The following is a 16416-nucleotide window of genomic DNA, read 5'->3' on the forward strand; positions in this document are numbered from 1 at the left end:
AATTTTCTTTCCTGAAAGCGTTGCTAATTAAATCCTTTCTCCAGCTAGCAATTGTCCCCCTCCCCTGCCCCTCTCTCTGTCAATCACCCAGCAAGTTGCCAGGGAGTCCTGGCCCCCGCTGCCAGGCGCGCCCAGGCGGATGGACCTCGCTGCTGGCTCTACTGGCCGCCTGCTCGGCTCCCTCCCCGGGTCTCCCAGGGCCCTTTCCACCTGGACCTGGGGAGCAGCCCTTACCAGTCTGATTAAAGGCAGGAACAGCCCTTCTCCTGCCGCTGCTGGCTTGGAATCTATCAAATCTAATTCGTATGTCGTTTCACCTCCCGTCTTTCCAGCTCTGAAGTCATACTTCGTCTTCAGTGGTTTTTTCGCCTAAGCACTCTTCCTGCCTTCTCCCCCACTGACCACTGCACAAAACGCTAGGCAGAAGTTTGCCAGACAGCCCAGTGTCTGGTGGAAGGGCACTCAGTGAATCTAGGACATAATCCGGACTAGAAATCAGCTCTCCTGAGGCTTAGCCTCTCAGGGTCACAATTCAGAAGCCTCCCACAGCCCTCTGTGTTGCCCCTTTGGGGAGGTCATTCAGACCAAGTGTCCCATTGAGGGCTGAGAATATCCAGTTCTTGATAAGTCTAAGTCCAAAGAGGGTGTGGAGAAAGGGGAGCCCTCCCACCCTGATGGTGGGAATGTAAATTGGTGCAGCAGCTATGGAAAATGGGAGGGAAGTCCCTTTAAAAACTATAGAGTTACCCCACAATCCAGTAATTCCACTTCTAAGCACATACCTGGGAAAGGCAAAAACTCTAATTAAAAAACATACATGTACCGCAGTGTTCATAACAGCACTGTTTTACAATAGCCAAGATGTGGAAACAATCTAAATGTACATTGACAGATGAATGAATAAAGAAGATGTGATACATTATGTACCTGGAGTAGTGCTCAACCATTGAAAAGAATGAAATGGTGCCATTTATAGCAACATGGATACATCAGAGATTATCATACTAAGTGAAATAGGTCAAAGAGAAAGAGATGTCATATGATATCCCTTATACGTGGAATAAAAAAAATGGTACAAATCAACTTATTTATAAAACAAATAGACTCACAGATATAGAAAACAAACTAATCATTACTGAAGTGGACAGGAAGAGAGAGGGATAAATGAGGAATCTGGGATGAACAGATATGCACTGCCATATGTAAAATAACGACCTCCTGTTTATTTAGCACAGGGACCAATATCTTGTAAAAACCTATCATGGGAAAGAATCTGAAAAAGAATATATATATATATGCACTGAGCAACTGAACTGAACTGAACTGGATGCACGCAACTGAATCATGTAAATAAATATACATACAGCTGATTCGCTTTGCTGTATACCTGAAACACTGTGAATTACAGCAATAAAATAAACACTGCCTTCAGTTCAGTCGCTCAGTCGTGTCTGACCTTTTGCGACCCCATGAACTACTGCACGCCAGGCCTCCCTGTCCATCACCAACTCCTGGAGTTTACGCAAACTCATGTCGATCGAGTCGGTGATGCCATCCAACCATCTCCTCCTCTGTCGTCCCCTTCTCCTCCCGCCTTCAATCATTCGCAGCATCAGGGTCTTTTCGAATGAGTCAGTTCTTCGCATCAGGTGGCCGAAGTATTGGAGTTTCAGCTTCAGCATCAGTCCTTCCAATGAATATTCAGGACTGATTTCCTTTAGTATGGACTGGTTGGATCTTCTTGCAGTCCAAGGGACTCTCAAGAGTCCTCCAACACCACAGTTCAAAAGCATCAATTCTTCAGTGCTTAGCTTTCTTTATAGTCCAGCTCTCACATCCATACATGACTACTGGAAAAACCATAGCTTTGACTAGACAGACCTTTGTTGGCAAAGTAATGTCTCTGCTTTTTAATATGCTGTCTAGTTTGCATTTTTAAGCATTGCATATTTAACTGTTAAAAAAAAAAACAGTCCAATGTCCAATCATGACAGTGACTTGCCCGGGGTCACATAGGGACTCAGCATCAGAACTCCTGGGTACTCTGGACTCAGTGTGGTGATCTTTCCAAGATTCCACTTACTGGATAGGGGGGATATGTGAGGCCCCCACCCTGACTTCTGCTCATCCAAGGCCTACTTCTGCTTATGCAGGGTCCCCCTTCCCCTCAGAGCAGCACATGTCTTGGACGCCACTCACCCTTCCTCTATCTAAAATCCCCCATTCAGGGATTTCCCTGGTGGTCCAGCAGCTAAGACTCTGCTCTCAATGCAGGGAGCCCAGGTTCAATCCCTGGTTGGGGAATTGGATCCCAAATGCTGCAACTAAAGATCCTGTGTGCTGCAACTAAGATACACTACAGCCGGAAAAAAAAAAAAAAGATAAAATCCCCCATTCAGGCCATGTCTGGCCCAACTATCAAGGAAGAAAAGAAAGCAGCTCAAGCCAATCCCAAAATTTGAAAGGAGGAGTTTGGCAGTGGTGGGGGGAGTGCTATTTTTTTTTTAAGGGGATATTGGTGGTGGGGATTTCAGGCATCATGAGCGGGCCAGAAAGGGGGATTTGGGGATGTGGACTCTCGGAAGGAGCCCGCACACAGGACTGCATCCCTTCTGGAAGCCTCCAGCCCCGGCTCACAGCTGTCTCGGCTCAGGGTTCCAGGTCAGTGCCTGGCTTCCCGTCTGCTGAGCTTCAGGCTAACCCTGCCTTCCGCGGGGAGGACGTTAACATGTGATCTCGCTTCGCTGGCTGTCCTCTGGGCCCTCTGGAGGCTTCTTTCTTCCCATATGTTGTAGGTGAGCTTTGACACATGTGCTGCTTTCTCCTTGGAGCCCAGGCCTCCCCTGCTCTGGTCTCCGGGGGGTGGGTGTGAGAGATGCTGGGTTCAGCCTCCTGGCAGCGTCTGGTCCCCTCCTGCAGGTGCCACAACACTGCCTCGGAGAGCAGCAGCCCAGAGACAGCTCAGGCCTTTCCGGCTGGCTGGGCATCGTCCCTGAGCCCTGGAGGAGGGTCCCCAGCCTGCACTGTCCTCAGGCCTCCACAATCAGCCTCCGGAAGAAGCTGCTTCATCCAGGGCACCGTGCCATCATCATCGGTCTGGGAGGAACCAGATTCACCCCACTGGCTCTGAAGTCAGCCTGTTTCCATCAGCACAGTCACCTTAGGCAGCTGGCTGTCTGCTCTTGTGCAGACAGAGGCTGAGCCTCGGGCCTCTTTCTGTCCCCACCAGGGCCTATCGCATAGTGCGTGCTCAGCTGCTTAGGTTGTGTGCGACTGTGGTGGACGCGTGCACTGTGGCCCGCCAGGCTCCTCCATCCGGGGATTCTCCAGGCAAGAATACTGGAGTGGGTTGCCATTCCCTTCTCCAGGGGATCTTCCCAACCCAGGAATCGAACCTGGGTCTCCTGAATGAAAGGCAGATACTTTACCGTCCCAGCCACCAGGAAATGCCTCCTAGTGCTGAATAAATGTGTTGGATGCCTCAATCAGTCAATGAATTAATGAGCAAAAACTTGACTCATGGTTACTTTTCAGCAGGGAATTTATTGGATATCTACAACAGTCCATGTAGAAAGACCACCTAGCGTCTGAGTTAGAAGGATAAACTCAGGAGCAGGCAGCCTGGGTTCAAATCCCAGCTCTGCCACAAGACTTTGGGCAAATTATATAACCTCTCTGTGCCTCTGTTTCTTTATCTGGAAAACAGAGGTAATAGTAAAGCGCACCTCGGGGTTACCGTGAGGAATAAACAGTGCGGGTAGAGTGTGTATATGATGAGGACCTGCCAGGTACAGAGTGCTCCGGAAGTGTTGGTCATCATCGCTCACAGTAGAGTTACTGCAGGAGCTGCGTCTGCACTAGGTGTGGGGGAATGCAGGGCAGCCCATCGTCTCCACTCCCACCTTCCAGCTTACAGTGGAGTTGGGAGACAAACCCACGCAGCAGGCAGGCAGGCAGGCAGAGCTGCCAAGTGGCGGGGACGATCCCCCAGTGCTGGACTTCATACCCCGGGGCCCGTGGTGGGGCTGGGAGAGGCCTAGGCGGATGCAAGAGGCATGTGCTTCTGGGGCTGTCCGCCAGGGGGCAGCGCGCCACACGGCATGCGGGCCTGGCCAGTCAAGACGGGAGACTGCATCACGCAGTCTGCCCTGCGTTTCAGAGTTTTCAGCTTTCCAATTCTCCTCTACTCCCAGAGGCCACCTTGGCAGAAACAGTTTCCCTCCAACCCCACTTGCTGAGTCTGACTGGGAAGGAAAGAGGGATGGGGGAGCTCCCAGGGGCCCCCCTTTGGGCCCAGAAAGAGGTCCCAATTGAGCTCTCCAGTGGCTTCAGGCTGAAACTCTCAGCAATGACCATGACTCCCTGCCTTTCGACTCCAACCTGGAGGACCCTGCTGATCTAGACATCAGTTTGTGCCTGATGCACCCAAGTGGGACAGTCTGGACCCAGGAGGAGCCAAGGTTTAGACTGAGTCAAAGTTTTGTAAGAAGTGGTCAGACGGAGGAGGCACGGAGCACATGCCCTCAAGACTAAAAGTCTTCTTCAGCTGTGGCCTCACGTTGCCTACTCATGATCCCATCCCTCGTACTTGGAGACTTGAAATTCCCAGAAATCATCTGGCATCCCTCCTTCTGGATAGTCCTACCCATCCGCACTTCCACCCACAGCCTTGCTTTTCTGCCCAACCAACTCTTATTCATCCTGTGTGACCCAGGTGTCACCTCCTCTGGGGAGTCTTCCAGCTTACCCATGGCCCAGTGAGTGCTCTCCTCCGGGCTTCCCTAGCACCTTGTCCCTCTCCCTCCGGTCTACGCTCTCATACCTCAGAACCACAACCATCTGTGACTGGTCGTCTTGCCCGTGAACTCCCCTAGATTAAACAATGGGTCTCAGTCATCTTCGCCTGCCTGGCATCGAGTTGGCATCAATGAAAGTTTAAGGAATGAGTGGAGGAGCTGGGCCTGCACCACCCAGAGAGAGAGGAAGAGGACAGAGGCAGAGACCAACACCAAGAACAACTGAGCTTCCCCTCCCAACCCCACCATACCAACAGGCTCATCTTGGCTGGTGAGCAGGACAAGGGTTCTGCCTCACCTCTAAAGCACCTGGGATAAGATGGGAGCCAGGCATCCTTGCTCCCTGCCCAGTCCCCGTTTCTCCCCAGCAGAAGAGGCTGCCTCTCAAGTATCCCTGAGAGCATGCCCAGAAGCAGGGGGAGCAGTGAGGCCAGTCAGTGGACTCAGGGTACAGAGAGGAGCCAGGAAACTTGGGGGACCAACTGCAGGGAATGACGGGGACAGCTGTGTTCTTAGGGGAGGAGACTGGCTGAAAGATGCCTTCCAGGACCTAGGACTGGCTCCTCATTACAGTGGTTAATTTGGTTTAGGTCTCCTCAAGTACATCATTTTCCCAAAGCTCCTTTGGTTATTGAACTCTGAGGAGCCCAGTATATCACTCCATCCGACACTGGATGTGGAGGCCAGAGGACCTGTGATTTCTATTGCCACGGGCAGATGGTTCCTGACCCCCAGTTTTGGGAGTCAGAGAGTTGTGCATTAAAGTAAACTCTGAACCTCTTCCCTCACTCAGGGTTTCAGGGTGGTTATTAGTGACACCATCAATTGCCAGCCAATGATGGGCCAGTGACATCAGCAAAGTGCTTCAGGGGGTCCTGAACCCCACCCAGGACCCCACCTAGGGTCATGTTCTCTCAACTCCAGTTCTCCTGCTGGCCTGCCCTTTGATGTCACCCTGATCACCCCACTTCTACCTTCAGGATCACTTCAGATCTTTCCCCAGTAGCTCTCTGGTCATGCCCTCTGTCTGTGAAGTGGCTTTGGCATCACCCCTCCTTACCAGCCCACAGCCACTAACCACCCAGACCCTGGTTACATCACACTCAGACCATAGAAATTGCCTCCTATTGGGTCCCTCCCACTTCCAGTCTACCTACCAAGCCTCCATTTCTGAATTCTAGATCTGATCAGGTAATCCCCTTGCTCAAACCTTCAATGGTTCCGCCAGTCAGTTCAGTTCAGTCACCCAGTTATGTCTGACTCTGTGACCCCATGGACTGCAGCACTCCAGGCCTCCTTGTCCATCACCAGCTCCCGGGCTTACTCAAACTCATGTCCATCGAGTTGGTGATACCGTCCAACCATCTCATCCTCTGTCATCCCCTTCTCCTCCCACCTTCAATCTTTCCCAGCATCAGGGTCTTTTCCAAGGACTCAGTTCTTTTCATCAGGTGGCCAAAGTATTCCCTATGACTTGTCAAATTCATTCTAGATTTCTTAGTTTGGCATTCAAGGCCCCTCTGCTCAGGTCCCATCTCAGCATTAACTCCCTCTGTGATGTCCCCTGTGCTTACCGTTCCATGATCACTACAAGGCTCCAGGCCTGTTCCCTCCACCCGGGCAGTCCTCCCCGGGTCCCTCCACCTGCTGAGACCTCATCTACCCTCCCCGGCTTTGTCCACATGGAAGCCCCCTACATCTGGGTGTTCTCTCTTTTTCCTCCGAGCACTCCTGGGAACCTCTCCCAGGATGTGAACCCATGGAGAACAGCTGTCTCATCTGTCTTCCAGTCCCACTGTGTGCAGAATCCAGTGCTGGGCATATCAGGGGAAGATGATGTATGGAATGAGTGAATAAGCACTGACTGGTGCAAATATTCAGTCAGTGTTTATTGATCATCTACTATGTGCTTAGCTGCCGCTAGCATCCAGAGTAAGATGGTGAACAAGGCAGATGTCTGCCCGGTGGAGTATGGATGGCTCCTGCTCTAGAATGTGCCGAGGATTAACAACAGCTCCATGCACTCCCTCCCCACCTGCCCCAGCATATCTAGGGGCTGTCTTGCTGGTTGCCTGGTGGTGAGTGTTCAGGGAATGCAGACCGCATACAACACTGACCTAGGCTGAAGGTTCTTCAACATCCCAAGTAGCAAGCACTTTTCAGTTGTGTCCCCCATCAGTCCAGGCCTGCATGTCTTTGGATACCATCAGAGGATGGAGAGGTATGGTGAGGATACCATCTGTCCACTCACCTGCTCAGGGACCAGACCCTCCCCCAGACCTCAGTGTCCTTCCAGCTGCTCCCAGGGCTGGGCAGCTCAAGGTGTTCTGACACTGTAGCAGCCGAGAGGCAGGGCTCCCCAGCTGTCCTCTGACACGGGAAGGAGGGAGAGAGGGGGACTCGGAGAGGGAGGAGGAGGCAGGGTTAGCCATTCCATCCCTGGTGCCTGTGGGTCTGCAGATCCTAGTATGCAGACCTTTCTCCAACCAGGGGTGATGCCCATGCTTTTAGCAACCACACAGCACAACCTTGACCCCTCACAGTGGACACTGGCTGAAGAGTGGGAGCAGGGTCCTGGGGGCCCCACGCAGCTGCCAGGCATTGCCCTTTTCATTGCTGACTTGCGAGGGGAGCCTGGGATCCCAGGGGAAGAGCAGGAGCAGCTGGGACAGCAGGGGTGAATTATGGACAATGGTTATTTACCTGCTGGGACAGAAGCATTTTTAATTCTTACCTTCAGCATTTTAGCAGTTAGTATGACTGTGTCTGTGCATTCCAGCCTGGCCAGCCCTGCTACCAATGACAGTGCCAAAGCAACCATGTTAAATCCAATTTAAAACCACATATTTTATTGATGTTCTTCACTGACAATACTTAGCCATGTATACAAATATTACTCAAACCCCACACCTGGCAACCTCCATACCGCCCCTCCCTGTGGCCAGTCAGCCAGGATATGATTCCCTGCATCACCTGTCTTTTGCTCCTTCACAAGGGCTGAGCCTCTAGGAGTTGGAGCATGTCAGGACCGGCTTCCAAGCCTGGACTTTGGGGTCTCCCTGCGCCTCTTTCACTCCCACTGCTTCAGTGTGGTCAGAACTGAGGGTGAGCATGCTCCCCCCCTCAATAACCCCTCCATCCTGGAAGCCTGGGCTCCCCTTTCACCCTCTCTGCTACATCCTTCCATTCCAAATGACCTGTCCTGCTGTCCAGCAAGACGGCAGAGTAACCATTTTTCAGGGGGTGGGAGTCAGTGCATGGGGATGCACTGGATGCTCCCGGGGGCAGGGATCTCACCATCTTGTTCAGTGTTGTATACCAGTGCCTGGTAGAGACTTGGCACATAGTTGGTGCTCAATAAATACAGTAGGAGGCATGAATGAATGCGTGAATATAAGAGGGAGAAGTATGAGCAGGTGGCACTATTATTACATCAATTCTCTCAGAGGCGTGAAGGCAGAAACTTCCCAGGCTCTGCTCAAGAACTCAAGGTGTTGTGAGGTGTTGTGCAGCCATGGTTAAGGTCTCTGTGACTACCAGCTGGACACTGTGGAGTGTGGGCTTCAGCAGGCTGGATGGCAGAATGGCCTTGGGACCCAGTCAGGAGGGGTCATTTGTGTTGTCTCCGCTCCCTCATATAACCCAGGGGTCTGGTCATCTGGGTCCCAGAACACACAGCAGCGCCTTCATCCAGAGTCAGTCAAGGTTGGTCTCCTATTTGCAACCTTATATTCTGCTCCCCCAGTTCTTGAGCCTGCACTCTCCCTATATCCCTCCTCAGAGTCAAGCATCACCTTCCAGCTTTGCTTTCCCCGCCACTGCTCCAATCTGCTCCTGAAACGGATCCATTTCCCTGTTCTCAAATGCCGACACCTTCAAGTAGCATTAAAACCTAGTAGTCCTGTCTCTTGAGAGACTGTCTCCCTGGTGGTTGGGTAGGGTCCTGAAAGTTTGCATCATGATTTTCAGACCCCTCCCTACCCACCCCATCCTCTGTGAAAGCAAATAACTCCCAGGCATGTCTGCAGCAGGTCTTGCCTCTGGACCTGGCAAGGGGTCCTTTTGTGCTCAGGAAGAGTACACTGGAGTCATAGGGTGGAGAGGAGCTTCCTTTCCCTGACCCTGTGCAGAAATTCCTTCCACCGCACACCTATCAGATGACTGCCCAGTCCCTTCTGGAATACCTCCAGTTGTGGGGCACTCACTATCTCTCCAGGCAACCATTCAAACATTGAGCAGCTTTAGCTGCTAGAATGTCCTTCAGAAATAAGCCCATTTGCCCCCTCATTCTCAGTCCTAAAATATTCCAGTGCCCAACCTCTGTGTGACCCTCCCTCCTCCTATTTTGTCCCTATTTTCATAACAACATTCCTCACCTCCCCCCCCCCCCACACACACACAGAGACACGCACACGTGCCCTCTTCTATGTGGTTGTACAGTCACACGCCTCTCTCTCATTTATCAGTATCTCCTTTCCCTTCTCCCTTCCTCCTTGTCTTCCCATCATCTATGGAAGATCTGGAGGTTGGAGACCAATGGCAAAGGTTGGAAGAGAGCCAGGGAAAAGAAGCATCCAGCCAGGTCCTGGACTGGGCTGAGGGGCCAGCTGGGGAGCAGCAGACAGGGGACAGCAGCTGGAAAATCCCAGGCCATTGGCTTCTGTCTCCCAGAGAAAAAGCCTTGCAACTTGGGGGCTGGGAAGCAAGCTATGGAGTTCTTTTCCCCTTCCACTGTCCACAGTTCCACAGAGGAGATGAGGACACATGACCCTCTATTCCCAACCTCACTAGCAGTTGGCAGAGCTGACTTGGCTGCCTCTCACCCATGGTCATCTTAAACATTTTTGCCAGATTTCAGGCCCTTAGGGAGCATCATACCAGCAGTAAGAATCCACTCCCCACTCCTAATCTAGGGTTGAGAGGAAAAGCTCTAGCAGATAGCAGTGAAGATAGGAGACTCAGTAGAGAGTGTGTAAACCAGGCAGAGAGGGAAAACAGGCACCCAAGAGAAGGAAACAAAAGCAGAGGCCTCTGAGCAATTACCAGCCACCAGGCTGGCTCATGGGGGAGCCTAGCAATGCCTAGGTGGCCATCTTTCCTCCTTGTCATGATCCACCAACCAACACAGTTCTTTGGTGTCACAGACCCGGGGTGGATGCTAGGACCTTACCAGTCCAACGCTGTAGTGGGTCATGGGTGGAGACAGGGTGCTGTGGTCTCATGTTCACGAGGAGTCAAGACAGACACACACAGACAGAGGAAGGAAGGGAGCGCCCGCTACTTGTCCCGCTGCTTGCAGCTCTCGCTTCCAACATTGAACATGGGGACCAGAAGACCCAACAGCCACCTCTTCCCGAAGACTTCCTGTAAGTTCTTGCGCCAAGGCCGGGCTCTCACCGCCACCCCCTTCCGCACCTGGTGGCGAGTCTGCCCCCGGAGAATCAACAGCAGCTGATGGCAGCAGAAGCCAGCGCAGGCCAGGCCGATGGCAAACCAGAGGTAAAGCATGAGGATGACGAACATTTCAGAACCGAGGACAGCTCCTGCAGGAGGCGGGGGAAACACATTTCAGAACCGAGGACAGCTCCTGCAGGGGGCGGGGAAACACCAGACTCACTTTACACTCAGGCCACGTACGAGACTGCGATCCAGCCAGGCGCTTTCAGCTCCGGAGAGGGAGATGAATGAGACTGAAACTACATTTTGTAGCAATCTCAGCGCTGCGGCGAGGGAGAGGACTAGTCGTCCTAACTTTTTCTTAGTGCTGATGGCTTCTGAAGCCAGAGAGGAACGCTGGGGACGTGGGGGAGAAGGAAGGGAAACTCCTATGGGCAGTGCCTAGATGCTAACCTTTGCTCAGGGTAAGTGCTGCCCATCTCTTTCTGCCTTCTCGTTGGGGGCTAGAAACAGGGAGAAGGGGGTTTTCTCAGGAGGAGAGAGGGGTGAGCTGAGGACCCTGGAGAGGGAGATGGTGCCTGGGCAACTGTCTGGACTGCAGAGTCTGCTGCCTTCGGAGCTGAGCTGTGAGCACTGGCTGGGAGGACTCAGAAAAGTGACAGCATGATGGAGAACAGGGCCTCGTCATCAAGAAGAAGTCACGAGCTTCAGGACAGTGGAGAGGATAATTCAATCATCAATGTTAAAAAGAGGACAGTATGGCCACTGGAACTTTCAGCCAGAGCTGTCCTGTCAGAGCTTGCAAAGGCTGGAAGAGGCCCCCAAGGTCATCAGTCTAGCCTCCTGCCTTGAGCTGCACTTCCCCGAGACCCCTCTAAATCATCACTCACCTTGAATGACTTAAACATCCACTCTCCTTCCGAGCTGGAGTGGTCGGTCCTTGCTAAGTTTGAATCTCCCAGCTCTGTGGTCTTGCACAAGTTTCTTAACCTCTCTGAGTTACAGTTTGCTCATAATGTAAAATGGGTGGAACAGCAATAATTCCAGAGGGTTGCATCATTCAGGGACACTGTGTGCCCAGTGGCCAGCATTCTGGTTCACACTCAGCCCAGCCCTCCCTGCTGAGCATCCTTCACAGATAAGACTATCTCCAAAAGAGGCTCAAGTTTAACTCCTAAGACCATCAAGCTTTCTCCTTCTCCTTTCCAGGGCTTGGAGATCTGGCTGATCTACAACTTCGGCAGCCTCGACCTGCCCAGCTGCCAGGGCAGTGGGCCTAGCAGAGAACTCAAAAGCCCTCCTCAGCCCCTCTCTCCTGCAGGGCAAGCTCACCACCACTCCCTCCAATGAGGTGCAAGTACCTGCCAGAGACCCCACCTTACAACCTATTCATCCTCTGCAAATCTCAACCATGCACCTGCCTTCTCCAGCTTCCCCTGGCCCCCAAGGACCTCTTTTCATCTCCCCAAGCTTCCATTTCCAGACTCCTGAAGGTTAGGCTTTTAAAACTTTTCCAATCTGAGCAATGCTGGATTCAGCAACCAGGAGGACGTGGATATGACTCAGGTTTGCTCATTAGCATCCCTGTCTTCCCCTCTGCCCTAGAAGCTTTGATAGCAAGTTCCTCTTGGCAAACTTGGGGACAGATAAGTCCTGCTGCCCGAGGGATGGAAAGCTCAGTCCAGCTGGCTTGTCCTGGGGGCAGGGGCAGCAGTGGGACAGGGATCACCTTGGGCTGTATCATGCCTCTGACCCACTTCTTCCTTGTAAGGTTAGCTCAGGCAGCCACGTGTAGGATGAAGGACCCTGGACCATGGTGCTCTCTGGGGTGCAGGAATGCTGACAGGCAAAGAGGGCCCACAAGCTGGGATGTGCGAACATCAGAGCTGTCAAGCCCAAGTCTGCCTTGCAACTCAGCCTCAGGGACAAGCCTGGGCTGACGGAAGCTGTTTTCCACAGGCCTTTTTTCTGGCACAAAATCAAGGCATACAGAAAAGACCTTGTGGCCTTTCCCTGGCCCCTTGCAGCAGCTATAAAAAGCTATTCTGGGGAACTGTTTTCTCTCAAAGTGTTTGAAGATGCCTAGCCTGGCTGCCTCAGCTCCTCTGAACTATTTAATAATAGTTATGCTTCTTTCAGAAAATCACAGAATTTTCCTAATGGGTTGAAACAGTCACACCATCCAGTCTTTCCAGTCCAGTTTCCCACCAAGCGCCTTTGACAGATCATCACCCAGATCTTTAACATCCATCCAGGGATAAGAAGCTCCCTCCCTCCCAAAGTGGCTCAATCATCAAGAAGCAACTTCAGAGGGGCAGCCCCAGGAAAGCAGTATGGTGGGAAGAATATGGGCTCTGGATGCTAGCAGCCCTGAGTCCAAATTTGGGGTTTGGTACTAGCTGTGTGTTTCAAAGCAACTTATCCTTGTTAAGCCTTTGGTAGCTGAGTCTTTAAAAATTATATAATAATACTTATCTCATGGATTTTTCCTGAGGATTAGCTGAAATGAGATCTGCATGGTGAGTAGCACATACAGTTTGCCCAACAAACATTAAACTTTTCACTTGTCCACTGGATTTTTTTGGCACCTACCACACTGGCATAGTTTTCCAAATGCCATGAACACAGGTCAGATGGCATCACCTCCATGTCTCAGATGAGAAGAATGAGGCTCAGAGAGGTGACAAAACCTGAAATGGTCCCATAAAGCCAAAAGAAACAAGTTCTAAAAATCTCACCAGCCAGTCCTTCTCTGGCATCAGCTGAGGGCGTGTGGGCAGTAGCCATCTGAAGACCTGCCCCACTTTTGGCCCCCAGGGTCCGCATTCGCAGCCATCCCATGCTCTGGTGACAGATCCGCTTTAGGGGTAGCCCCGCAGTTGAGGACTGTTCAGCCTGGTCAATTTGTTCCTTTTTACATCCTCCTGTCCACCTGGCCTCCTGAGCAGATGAGAGGTGGGGTGAGGAAGCCTCAATAATTTGGGTTAAGAAGAGAGAGAGGGGACAGGAAGGGAGAAGCTGAAGAGGGGAGGTGTGTGTCAGGGCAAGGGAGAGAAAGGCTGGCAAGGGGAAAGATGTGTGTGTGTGTGTGTGTTAGACGCTCAGTTGTGTCTGATTTCTTTGCGACCCCATGGACTGTAGCCTGCCAGGCTCCTCTGTCCATGAGATTTCTCCAGGCAAGAGTATTGGAGTGGGTTGCCATTCCCTTCTCCAAGGGGAAAGATAAAAGCCTGGCAAAGGAGGAAGGTGAGATGAGACAGTTGGAGATTAGAAATCGAGGCCTCCGTTACTAGGGGGTCTGGCGAGGAGGTAAATGATAGTGGGGCTTCTTCTTCTGCCGGAACCAGGATCTGGGCCCCAAGAAAGGGACTGATTGGCTCTGTTTCCCCCATCAGATTAAAGCAAGAGGTCCCTCTTCCTTACTTTCCTGTCTTCCGAACCGAGCACATATGGACAGGCCTCAAGCCCAGGCTTATCTCAAACCATTTCAAGATCCTCCCTTAGGAAGCATCCATTTTTATGTGAATAAAACTACTTGGAAAAGGAAGTGTTATCAGGCTCTCTGGCTCTCCTCCTTCCTCCACCTGCCGGTGCTCACACTCCACCCCCTAACCCGCCCACCTGCCCTCCCCCAGTCTGGTTATTTCAGTCCCTGGCAGCCTCCCATGCTGGCGCCCGCCCGGGTCCAGAAGGCCCCGAGAGCTCTGAGTTCTGGGCCCAGCTCAACCACCAGCCCTCAAGACAGCCCTCATTGCTGGGTTCTTCCTGGGCCTCCGTGTTCCCACTGCCAAACGGCCCCGAGTTCTCTGTCTCCAAAGGACTGGGCCACAGCCCCCGTGAAAGACCAAAATGACACTTCCCCAGAGTAGAGAACAGAATTGCATATGAGCATCCAGCCCAGACATACCACAGCACTTTGGGGTTCCCAGTGGAAGTGGCTGTGTTCTGTCTCTCTTTGTCCCTGAAAGGTCAGTGGGGGAGACACAAGCTATTTGTCCTGAGTTGTTGTGTGTTGTCTATGAAGACCTGGGAGGCAGGCCAGAGGCTGTCGTTCAGAAATAAAAAGATACCGGGCAGCCGTTTAATCCCATCCGAGCCTGTTTCTTCATGAGAAATGGAAATAACAACGTCATACACACATGGCTACCTGTCCATATATGTATGCTGCTGGTTGCAAGAACCAAGACTGTCAGGGCCAAGGTGGGTGAAGGGAAGGAAATGATGTCAGGGCAGAGTTCAAGGCCAGGTAAGGTGGCAAGAACAGCCACCAGGGACCAGTCCCCTCAGGCCCTGATACCCCGGTCTCCTTGGGGTGCACTTTACAAAGTACCGCCCTCACCAGGGTGCCTCGCTGACCCCAGTGTGAGGGTCCACGCACCCCTGGCTCCTGCTGGTGTAAGAGCCTCCTGAAGGGTCAGATCCCCCACCAGCCCCATGATGCTGGTGTGAAGATGGAGTCATTAAATATGGCTACATCTCCAACCAGGGTGCTCTTTGCTCTGGGCCATCTGTAGACCAGAGAACAAACTGGTGGGGTCAAATATAATGTGTAGAAGGGCAGGACTGGCCCAGCACCCTGCTCAATCGTCCTGTGGTGAGCTGGCAAGATCCTCAGAGGGCAAAGTCCTTGGAGGAATGTGTGAGCCAGACTGGGGTCCAGGCAGAGGAAGGTCATAGCATGGGGCTTCCTCACAGGCTGCAAGGAGGGGCAGCTGGCACTCAGCTCCGCCTGCTACAGAGCAGGTATATTGCCTGGCTGGCCACAATTCTATGAGCACATGAATAGTGGCACCCAATGAGGAGAGAATGAATGAGGATGAGAGTGGAGAGGGAGGTTGCCAGGTAACATACATGCCCAGTGAGTTTGAATTTCAAATAGATAACAAAACAAAACAAAGCAAAACAAACAAACAAAAAAAACCTAGTATGAATATGTCCCCTGCAGTATTCAGGAAATACTTGTACTGAAAAGTTAAGCACTGTTTTATCTGAAATTACAGCGTAACTGGGCATCCTGTAAATTATTTGCTAAACCTGGCAAACGTAGGGTTGAGGTGGAAGGTCTCCGTGTAGGGCGCAACCTGCCTGCCAAGGCCCACTCACCAGAGAAGAACTGGCTGATGGAGGTGGGAAGGAGTGTGAGGAAGGCCAGGGGGTGGGCGAAGGAGATGGAAAGGACCGCGGAGATGTAGGCCACGCCAGCCACCATGGAGTAGAGGCAGGCCAGCGAGGTGTAGAGGCAGAACAGGACGAAGTTTCGCATGTTCCTGCTCCCGATGCAGTTGCCGGTGAAGAAACAGTGGTGGTCGTGCCTCAGGGTGACTCTGGCGCACACGCGGCAGAAGTGGGTGCTGGGCGGGGGGCACAGGGCCCTCCTCTCCTCGGCCCCCTGGCAGGCGTCCAGGCCGTCCGGGGAGTTCTGGATGACCAGGACGTAGTTGCCCAGGGCGTTGGCGGAGAGGAACAGGAAGAGCGCCCCGTGGAGCAGGGCGGGCGAGAAGAGGCGGGCGGCCGTGGGGTCCTCACGCATGCGGGGCAGAAAGAGGAAGAACTGCAGCCCCAGGGTCACCAGGGCGATGCACAGGAAGTAGGCGGGGGCCACCACGTTGAGCAGCCTCAGGGCCAGCATCCTCGGTCACATTCCTAAGGGTCCAGGGTGAGAGGAGACTTACCGCGGGGTCCCGAGGGCGCCCTAGGGTGCTCCCCAGTTCTGTCTGTTCTGCTCCAGGAAAATCCACGTCCCTCAGATCACCCCTCCTCTTCTCCCTAACCGTGACCAAGCAGCATGACACCCTGAGATCACCATGGCCTCTGGGGGCCAAGCCCTCCCTCCTGGTGTCTGCCTCCTCTGTTTTTGAGCAACCTCAGCACCCTGGAGTCCCCCGGGGGGTCGGCACAAGGAAGGTTAGGTTAAGGGCTTGTTCTCAGTCTGTAGGAGGTGGGGCCGGGAGGGGAGCTAGGACTCTGTTCCTCCACAGCAGTGGAAACGTGCCGGGTTTGGGATCTCTCCCTCCAAACCCTAGGAAGACAAAGCAGAAGATCTGGGGTGGGGGCAGATGGATATGACCTACTGGCGGCCTTGTTTCACCTCCCCTTTCTCTGCCCCACCCCCCATCTTGGGCAGTCCTCTGCAACCTTACCCACAACCTAAAGAGGTTTGGGGGTATGTGTGCGTGGGTCCCCTGATGTTTGCATGGGATGGGGGGTGGGGTGTCCCTTGTGT

General features: G+C 52.8%; 1 protein-coding gene across 1 annotated transcript; it reads right to left on the reverse strand.

The window, feature by feature from the left end:
* Positions 1-10073: 10073 nt before the first annotated feature.
* On the reverse strand, positions 10074-15822 carry ZDHHC22 (zinc finger DHHC-type palmitoyltransferase 22). The gene is made up of 2 exons (XM_065940322.1): positions 15297-15822; positions 10074-10339 (listed from the first exon to the last, which is right to left on the reverse strand). The coding sequence occupies exons 1-2, from the start codon at positions 15820-15822 to the stop codon at positions 10074-10076; spliced, it is 792 nt and encodes a 263-aa protein (XP_065796394.1).
* Positions 15823-16416: the final 594 nt, after the last annotated feature.

The sequence above is a fragment of the Muntiacus reevesi genome, chromosome 7, assembly GCF_963930625.1.
Source record: "Muntiacus reevesi chromosome 7, mMunRee1.1, whole genome shotgun sequence".
NCBI classification, from domain to species: Eukaryota; Metazoa; Chordata; class Mammalia; order Artiodactyla; family Cervidae; genus Muntiacus; species Muntiacus reevesi.

Bases quoted from the DNA above. Each gene is read 5' to 3' on its own strand.
- ZDHHC22 (XM_065940322.1), bottom strand. From the start codon at position 15,822: ATGCTGGCCCTGAGGCTGCTCAACGTGGTGGCCCCCGCCTACTTCCTG. The intron at 10,340-15,296 runs GTGAGTGGGCCT...CGCCTCCTGCAG, and splicing joins CATCAGCCAGTTCTTCTCTG to GAGCTGTCCTCGGTTCTGAA.